Source organism: Numida meleagris, chromosome 14 (assembly GCF_002078875.1).
Source record: "Numida meleagris isolate 19003 breed g44 Domestic line chromosome 14, NumMel1.0, whole genome shotgun sequence".
Lineage (NCBI taxonomy): Eukaryota > Metazoa > Chordata > Aves > Galliformes > Numididae > Numida > Numida meleagris.
In genome coordinates this window covers 10,500,707-10,509,788 of record NC_034422.1, presented here as the reverse complement: position 1 = coordinate 10,509,788, position 9,082 = coordinate 10,500,707, and the positions used below count along the sequence as shown (strand labels likewise).

Here is a 9,082-nt window from a genome sequence, read left to right as displayed (position 1 = left end):
GTGCCCCCCACTGTCACCCTGCCTGAGCTCGCTGGGTGCCACCCCAGCCACGGAGGCACAAAGCAGCTGCAGGCAGCGTGTCTGCGGCCTCCTGATGCCATCTGCTGTTAGAACTCTGTGCGAGGCCTCTAGCAGCAGGCTGGGGACGGCTGCATGGAAAACGCCCTTGTGCTTTCCCAAAAAATGCTCCTCGTGACTGATTTTTTTTATTTTATTTTATTTTATTTTTGTCTGGGAGCAGCAACATGGCACAGGCAAGCTCTGGTTGAGCCCGTGTCCTGGCATGCCTGCAGCCGGCTGGGTCCTGCCCTGCCCAGCCTGGTGCTGGGCACCCTGCCAGCTCGTCACGGGTGTCCTCAAGGTGCCACTGTGAGTGCTGCAGCCAGGTCAGGGCAGCACGGCTCAGGACAGGTTCCCCCAGGCAGCGCTGGTGGGTGTGGGACAGGGCACGGGTGGGCAGTGCTGCAGCTGGGAAGGGCTTTGCTCCAGGGGGGAAGAGCGCATCAAGAGCCAGGCAGGGGTTGTGCTGACCTGGGCAGGGAGGCTCCTGCCCCTCCTGCAGCAGGGGCTCCTTGTTCCCAGTGGCCCTTCCAGTGGAGCTGGGCACCGGGGCATGCTGCAGATGAGGGTGCTTTCTGTTCTGCCTTTGCAGGGAGGTGCTGCGGCGGTCTTGGTGTTGTGTGCTGGAGCACGAGCTTGGAGGATTCTCTGCCTGATTCCTCCCTAAGCAGTTTTAGATATTGCCCATAGCTTGAGTGTGGGCTTCCTGTGACCGCGAGGCTGGCCTTGAATGTGGTCGCTGAGTAATAGCTTCTCCCTTGTGCTTTACTCGTCCCCTCTGCCAGAGCCACCTCCTGCTGACAGGCAAAGCAAGCAGGCTCGTGGCAGCCTCGGGGTGAAATGCATTGCCACCTGCACCTCATTTCTGACGAGGGAACCTTTGTGCTTCTCCTGAGATAATGCATCTGAGCCTGATCCAAAACTTCCTGAAAGCCCAATTCTGCAGCATCAGCCACATCACCATGCACAGCAATCCAGCAGGCTGGTGCTCCCTGCACCGCTGCACTGGCTCTTCCTTGATAAAGCAGAATGGTGCCCTCTCGTTTTCACACTTTTCTTCACACTTGATCCCAGGACATCCTACAGGTGAAGGATCTTTGGATCTCTGCACCCCACTGGAGCTTTCTGCAGCAATTTGCAGGGCCTGGTTTGTGCAGGGCTGGTGGCACCTGCGTGTTCAGAGCTTACTTACTGCCAAGCATGCCTTGCAAAGGGTTGCTTTGCTGCCAGGAGCACTTGGGCCGTACTTCCTGCCCCCATGGTCTGGTGTAAGCTACTTCCCCTGGGCTAAGTGGCATTTGGGTGTTGTGGCAATGGCTTTGCTCGCCAAGACTAACATTGCAAAGAAAGCAGCTGACATCCAGGAAGGGCTATTTCTTCAGCTGGTGAGAGCTTCCTCTGTTTTGTTCTGATGCAGAACAATAAAGTGAGCACCATGGCACTGTTTTGAATGTGCCCCCCCCGGGGATGGAGGGTTTGATGTAGTCATGCAGCAGGAATGCTGCTGGAAAGGGTGTGTTTGTCTTCAGGAACACAAAACACTTGAAATTCAAGGGGTGTTTGCTGATAATTGAGCTGCGTAGGCCAGGAGGGCTGTGTCAGTGCTGCTTGTCCCCAGCACACAGGTGCCGGATCGAGGTGTGCTCAGGGCTGCAGAGCTGTCCTGCCTGCACCAAGGGCGTCTTGCAGCCATCAGGGCTTTGCTATTGCATCCTTCTTCCTTTTACGTTCCGGAGCAGCAAGGTTCCTGACCTGCCCCGGGAGCACCACGGTCACAGAGCAGAAGCCAAGGACGCAGCAGGTTGTGGCACGGCTCCCGCTGAGCTGAGGTTCACATGAGGCTTTGCTGTGCTCTGAGCTGCCCCAGGGAGCCTCCAGCAGGAGGAAAGGGCTTTGTTTGTGCTTCCTGCAACTCCTAATCCCTGTCACAGGGTTCCCACGTGGGTGCTGCCCGTGCGAGCCCCCCTGGTGAGGCTCCTCTGCTGGTGGGCACGGCCGATTTGGGGCAGCGATGCTGGAGCTTTGCAAAGCAGAGGTCTCCCGGGAGGAGATGGCTCTGGGCTGCTTTCCAGGGGCTCCTGCATCAGACCCCTGCCCGTGGGCTGGGTGTAGGGGGCCAGCAAGGAGGCTTAGCTGCTTGAGCTCCAGCAGGAACTCATGACTTGGGCACCAGCCTGGGCTGTCAGAGCCCTGCTATCTCTGTGACAAAGGGCTCGGGGCTTGAAATTACATCCGAGGTTGGCTGGGGCTGGGGCTGAGCCTTGTTTGTAAGCGGCTGGCTGCTGCTGAGGCGCAGTGGAGTGGGACAGCTGAGCGGCAGCGGGGCCCATGGCTTGGTGCAACCCGCTCTGCAAGAGCTCCTCGCTTCGTGGCGTGGCGTTGGGATGAGGTTTGCTGCTCCCACAGGGTGAGGGCCGTAGAGATCATAGAATCGTTAAGGTTGGAAAAAGACCACTGAGATCGTCAAGTCCAACCCCAGCCCACCCCCACCATGACCCATGCTCACGTCCCTCAATGCCGCAACCCCACAGTTCTGGAACATCTCCAGGGACGGTGACCCCCACCACCCCCCTGGGCAGCCCTTGCCAGTGCATCTCTGCTCTTTTGGAGAAGAAATGTTTCCTAATATCCAACCTGAGATGGAACACCCAGCCCCACCACGGATGGTCTTGTCCTTGCCATGTGGTGAGTGACCCAAGCCACAGCTGGCTGGGGTGGTCCAAGGCCCAGAGCATCCTCCCTGTGTGATCCTTAGGAAACGCTGTCCTGGGTATTGAAGCCTCTTTGCTTTCCATGAGAGGATTTGGGGCACCCGAGCTGCTAATGAAGTGATGCTGGCACCATTAGCAATGGGATGGCGAGGGAAGAACAGGGCCCAGTGCCAGACCCTGGGGCTGCCCTGGCCACCAACGTGTGGCTGCAGGGTGCTGCTGGCCTGGTCCTCACCTTCCCTGTTTCTCTTCTTAGCTCCTGCACCTCTGCAGCCGAGAAGGAGCCAGGAGGTGAGTGACGGCCTCTCCTGCTCTCAGCAGATAGCGCCTGGCTGAAGGCCCAGCTGCTCCGGGCACCTGGGGGAAGGACTCATTCCTCCTTCATGAGTTGGAGGAGGAATGTTGAGGTTCTCAGCCGACCCCACTCCTCTGCAAATGGGGGTCCCTGGGGGCTCTCGTGAGGTGTGAGGCAGGAAGCAGGAGCTGGTGTAGGGTTCAGCAAGGGCTGCGGGGCACATCTCTGCCCTCTTCCACCTCCAGGAGCAGAGCGGAGGGAGAAGCAGTTCCGCGCCCATCGCGGTTTTGGGGATCGCCGTGACGGAGTCATCAGCGCCCGCACCTATTTCTATGCCGACGAGGCCAAGTGTGACCAGCACATGGAGACCTTCCTGCGCTGCATCGATGCCTCAGGTAAGTCCTCGGTGTGTCCCTGTGTGCCTGGAGACACCAGGGACCCTGCCCCAGCCAGTCCTGCCCCTGTGGCTCTCTCCAGGTGGCAGCTCCGAGGACGGCTTCTCGGCCATCAAGCTGACTGCGCTGGGCAGGCCTCAGTTCCTGGTGAGTGCCCATGAGGGTGAGTGGTGTGAGCCGGGTCAGGGGAAGGACCATGGGTGCTTTGGGGTGCCCGAGGCCACCTAGGGGACGGCCTCAAGCTTTGGGAGCGCGTGAAGGGGTCCCAGTGTGGGAGCACGGGTCGCTTGTACCAGGCTTCTCGGTCAGAGATGTTCTCCTGCTACGGGGTCAGGGTCTGTCTGTGGGGCTCTGGAGGGATCCCTTGGGGGCTCTGAGCCCAGGCAGCTCACCCCGAGCTCCGTCCCCGCAGCTGCAGTTTTCGGAGGTGCTGGTGAAGTGGCGGCGGTTCTTCCACCAAATGGCCGCGGAGCAGGGCCAGGGCGGGCGGGCAGCGCTGGAGATGAGGCTGGAGGTGGAGAAGCTGCAGGTGAGCAGGGTGATGTGATGTCCGAGGGGCGAGGTTGTGCTGCTGGGGGGAGTCTGGATGTAGGGGATGTGCTGCAGGAGGTGGCCCCAGGGGTCCTGGAGCAGCCCTGACTTTGGCATCTCTGATGGGGTCTGGCTGTGCCTTGGCACTGATGCTCCTTTTGGTGGCAGGAGGCCCTGGCCAAGCTCGGCATCGCGACCAAGGCGGAGAGCCAGCACTGGTTCACGGGCGAGAACGTGGGTGAGAGCGGGTAAGCTGTGCACAGCCCGTAGGGTGCTGTGGGGTGAAGGTGCTGGGGGAGCTGGGCCGGCCCCACCACGACCCTGGGCAGATGGGCAGCTGTAAGGGGAGATCTCCAAAAGCCATTGCTGGCTTGTTGTGGCAACCAGGGGCTCTCAAAGCAGAGAGGGTGACAAGCTGGGTCAGGGTGCCACTTGCAACTGGTTTGCTGCTGGTGAGGCCTCATCACCAGCATATACCTGGCTTCCCACCCACAGCACCGTGGATCTGCTGGACTGGAACAGCCTGATCGACAGCCGTACCAAGCTCTCCAAGCTGCTGGTCATCCCCAACATCAAGGTACGTACGTGCTTCGGCCAGGCTCTGCCCACCAAGCAGCTCTGCAGTGGGGACACTACCAGTGTGACGCAGCTCATCCGTGTCCCATGGTATGGGGTTGCCATCCTGAGGCCCTGCATGGCTTCTGGAGTCCCACGCTGACCTGATGCATGCAGCTGGTGGGGTGGGCACCCCCCTGTGCTGCACAGGTTGGAGGGGTTCCAGGGGAGGCAGCGGGCCTGGGGTGGGCTCCCCAGGGCGTTTGTCTCCCTGCAGTGCTGCTGTCCCAGGCAACGCTGAATGGGCTCTTCTGGTTTCAGACCAGGCAGCTGGAGCCTCTGCTCTCACACTTCACCGAGGAGGAGGAACTGCAGATGAAACGGATGCTGCAGCGGATGGATGTCCTTGCCAAGGTGCGGGGGAGGTGGGGACGGGCGCCGCTGCAGGTGGGGACACGTGGCAGGCGGCCTCAGCAGCCCTCCGTGCCTCCTTCACCCCACAGAGAGCCACGGAGACGGGCGTGCGGCTGATGGTGGACGCGGAGCAGAGCTACTTCCAGCCGGCCATCAGCCGCCTCACCCTGGAGATGCAGCGCCGCTTCAACAGGGAGCGGGCCGTCATCTTCAACACCCACCAGTGCTACCTGAGGGTGAGGCAGGGGATGGAGTGGACGGAGGCCTTGGTGATGCTGGACGCCGTTCCGTGCGGCTTTGGGGTGGCCGATGGCGCTGGTTTGGTGACCCTGGGCCGTCTCTGCCGTCCGCCCCTAGGAGGCTTATGACAATGTGAGCGTGGACGTGGAGCTGTCGCGCCGGGAAGGCTGGCACTTCGGCACCAAGCTGGTCCGTGGAGCCTACATGGAGCAGGAACGGGAGAGAGCGGCGAAGATTGGCTACGAGGATCCCATCAACCCCACCTATGAGAAGACCAATGAGATGTACCACAGGTAGGGGGCTGCCCCCGCCACATTTGTGCCTCCCTCCCCAGAGGGCTGGGGCAGCCTCGCCACGCGGCCCCGTGCTGCCCTGCAGGTGCCTGGATTACGTCCTGGAGGAGATCAAGCACAGCCGGAAAGCCAACGTCATGGTGGCAACTCACAATGAGGACACGGTCAAGTTCACCCTGCGCAGGTGGGTGCTGGTCGGGTGGGGTCGGTATTGGGCGACCGGTCCCTGCTCTACACAGTGGGCATAAAGGGTCTCTGCTCTCCCCTGACACTGAGGCTTGGCTTGCAGGATGATGGAGCTTGGGATCCATCCTTCAGAGAAGAAGGTCTGCTTTGGGCAGCTGCTGGGCATGTGTGACCAGATCACCTTCCCCTTGGGTGAGTGGTGCAGCTTTGGCACCTGGGAGCAGGGGGATGTGGCAGAGGGCTCCTGTCCCGCCATCACCCCAAGGTCTCCCTGAGCAGCTGCTGTGGGGTCTGAAGGGCTGATGGAGCCAGGCTGTGGGTTGCTGGCAGACTGGCTGAGGACCTGTCCCGGTCTCCAGAACTGGAACCCAAGGCCAAGGGAGCAGTGCAAGGCAGACTGGGCAGTTGTCCAGCACGGATGCTGCTCTGTCCTGGAGTTCCCCCAGTAAGCAGGGCTTGGCTGTGGGTCCGCAGCCTGCTCTGGTCATGCTGGAAAAATGTGTTAACTTGATGTTTCTGGTTGAATGCTTCTTGAATTGGCCCGGCCCTGCCTGCCAGCATTCCCAGGGCTGCCGGTGACCTCGGCACTCTCTCCCTGGCACCTTCCCAAATCCCTGTGCAAAGCAGGGAGGGGACAGGCTGCTGTGTTTCCCCTCCTCGTCCCAGGCGGGCTCCCTGCATCTGGCCAGGGATGCTCCCAGGCTTCCTGTGGGTTGCTCAATCCCATCCTCCAGCTCTGACACACTGAACCGACCCCCACACAGAGGCAGGGAGCTGGGCTCACAAATGGGACGTCCCTGTATCCCCAGCCCTGGCTGTCTGCAAACCACCATTGCTACCTGGAGTGTTCTGGGTTCCTATGTCTGGATCCTTGCCCACGGTCACAGCAGTGCCAGTCGTGCCTTGGAGGCTTTTTGGGGCACTTCCACACTCTCCCTCTCTCCTTCCAGGTCAGGCTGGCTTCCCTGTCTACAAGTACGTGCCCTATGGGCCAGTGGATGAGGTGCTGCCCTACCTGTCCCGCCGTGCCCAGGAGAACAGGGGCTTCATGCAGAGAGCCAACCAGGAGCGGGACCTGCTCTGGAGGGAGTTCAAGCGGCGACTTTTTGCAGGCACCATCTTCAGCGCTGACCCCTGACCCCTCCAGGACCCAGCCTGTGCCTGGCAACGGGGCTCTTGTGCCTTCGCATTAACCACTAACCCAGCTCCCCTGCCTCGTTCTGTTGCTGTTTTTCCCCCCAAGGCCTTTGCCTGGGGGGAGATGTTCTATTATTGCTGTAGAACCACATCCTCCTTCTGGAGGCCACTACTGTAGGACTGCCCAGCTGGCCGTGCCCCGAGCAATGTCCTTCTGCTGTTCTTTGGCTGAGCCAAAGCTCTGCAGGCTCTCAGTGCCTTGTAGCCATGCCAGCCATGGGGCATCTATCATGGGATGGGATCTGCCCAGCCATGTCCCCGTGCTGTCCCGTGGGGCCGGGGCAGCACTGTGGGCCAGGAAGCCAGGAGCTGGGCTGCAGCTCAGCTCTGCCAAGCACTGGATTTGCAGCGAATGGCAACGATTAAAGCACTGCTGCTCTTGTTCCTAGAGTCCGTGGGTAGCGTTGGGTTCTGCGCCGCTTCGCTGATGGCAAATGCTGGGGGTGCCCTAGCACGCTTTCTTGCAAGGGTGCTGGATGCAGCAGCAGGGGGAGTTGCAAGGCAGAGAGCCCACGCTGTGCAGCAGCCATTGCAGCAGCCGCACTCCAATGCTGGGAGAGATCCGAGCGCACGTGAGCGTGGGCTCCTTCCAAGGGGCAGAGCCTGGCCCTGTCCCCCCCCCCGATGGTGCTGAGTGCCCCAGGGGCCACCGTGAGGTCCTTCCCCGGGAAACAGCTGCAACAAGTTCTTGAACCGTTGACAAAACGGCATAGTTTCCCTTTGCTTTGTGTTTGGAAATACTGTAATGCTGGGGTTCCTCTCTTTTTTTTTTTTTTTTTGCTGATGTTTTCCAAAACACGGTTCAGCAGGAGGCGAGCACCTGGCAGGACAGCTCCAGCCCGGAGCCTGAAAAAGGGACTGCAAAGAGTTGGAATAGAGAGCTCTGAGATGGGCTCGTGGAGCACCAGCTCTGCTCCTCTCAAAGGCAAAAGCCTCACTGGGACCAGAGGGAGAGCAAGAGTGGTGGTGGCTGACGTCCATGGGCTGCGCATCCCCTCCAGCTCGGGCCGGGGGGCAGGCACCGGAGCAGCCCTGATTTGGGAGCAGCCTGGGTGTCCTTGTGCCCCTTGGGGAATGCAGGGTTCTTGATGGATGGATGGACTGATCCTGCCCACAGGACAGGGCTAAGGATCTGCTGCCCAGCACCACTGTGCGGGGACAGGGATGTGTCAAAGGGGGTGGGGTGGCAGGGTGGGATGCCCGGCGGTTTGAAATCTGCGGTCAGGAAAGACAAGCGGGTGGGTGACACCTGGTAACATCCAGGGAGGGGGCGGAGGTGGTTTCTGGACAGACAGACGGAGAGGGCAGGAGGGAGCTGAGTGAGTGCAGCCCGGGAATGGTGTCCCCATCCGTGTCATTTCAGGGCAGTGACATCGTTCCCCGATGGCTGCCACCCCCCAGCCCCTCCCGTTGCTCCCAGGGGATGGCTGCAGTCTGCCTGTGTGCAGGGACGGGGAGAAGGCAGCTCCCAGGCGTGGCTCTGCCTCACGAGTCCGTATCAGCGACCTGGTGACAACATAGCTCCCTGGGAAGGGGCTACCCAGGAGGGTCCTGGTTGCTCTGTGCTGCGGCATCGCCGCTCCCTGGACCGGGATGTGATAAATCCAGAGGTCGGCGGTGAGCAGCTGCTCATCCACTCTTCGCTCGGTGAAGGAGCGGTGCTCGGGACACGCCCCGGCTCTCTCCCGTAAGATGCTGTCGGAGCATCCTCTCCCGGAGGCGTGCGGTGCTCAGGGGCGGCTCTGCAGGAGATGCCCGCGGCCCCTCGGCAGGAGAGGACCCAGCCATTCCCACCAAGACCATCGATCCGAGCGCCTTGGGAAAGCCGCGCCTGCACGGAGCAGCGATGCTCTGCAGTATTCAAGGGACACCGAGTGTTCGTGTAACCACGTGGCAGATGCCCGGCGTGTCCCCCGTCCACGCTAGGGATTTGGGACCGCTAGGAGCGCTCAGCGTGACCACCCCCCAGTTCCTAACTGTGTCCCTCTGGGGGGGTTACGAGTGGCTGCCGCTGCGGGCACCGCTTGGCTCCTGTGGGGCCGCGGGCACCGGGGGCTGCCGGACCCGGGCACAGCCACTCCCGGTGCTATTGGGACTCCGGATCCTGCCGTTCTGCCGGGCCCGGCCGGACCCCCGCTAACACCCGCACCGGGGCTCCGCAGCCCGCATCCCCGGGGCCGTCGGGGCTCGGGGCCGGGGCCGGGC

General features: G+C 61.5%; 1 protein-coding gene across 1 annotated transcript in view; it reads left to right on the top strand.

Moving 5' to 3' along the window:
- LOC110406451 (proline dehydrogenase 1, mitochondrial-like) overlaps positions 1-7,267 on the top strand; it is an 8,774-nt gene extending 1,507 nt beyond the window's left edge. The window contains exons 3-14 of the mRNA XM_021412984.1: positions 3,028-3,062; positions 3,312-3,461; positions 3,544-3,608; positions 3,874-3,990; positions 4,161-4,240; positions 4,488-4,569; positions 4,869-4,961; positions 5,051-5,197; positions 5,319-5,494; positions 5,580-5,678; positions 5,784-5,872; positions 6,631-7,267. Of these exons, the coding sequence (XP_021268659.1) occupies positions 3,028-3,062; positions 3,312-3,461; positions 3,544-3,608; positions 3,874-3,990; positions 4,161-4,240; positions 4,488-4,569; positions 4,869-4,961; positions 5,051-5,197; positions 5,319-5,494; positions 5,580-5,678; positions 5,784-5,872; positions 6,631-6,818 (1,321 nt within the window). The 3' untranslated portion in view covers positions 6,819-7,267. The remainder of the gene's footprint in view (positions 1-3,027; positions 3,063-3,311; positions 3,462-3,543; positions 3,609-3,873; positions 3,991-4,160; positions 4,241-4,487; positions 4,570-4,868; positions 4,962-5,050; positions 5,198-5,318; positions 5,495-5,579; positions 5,679-5,783; positions 5,873-6,630) is intronic.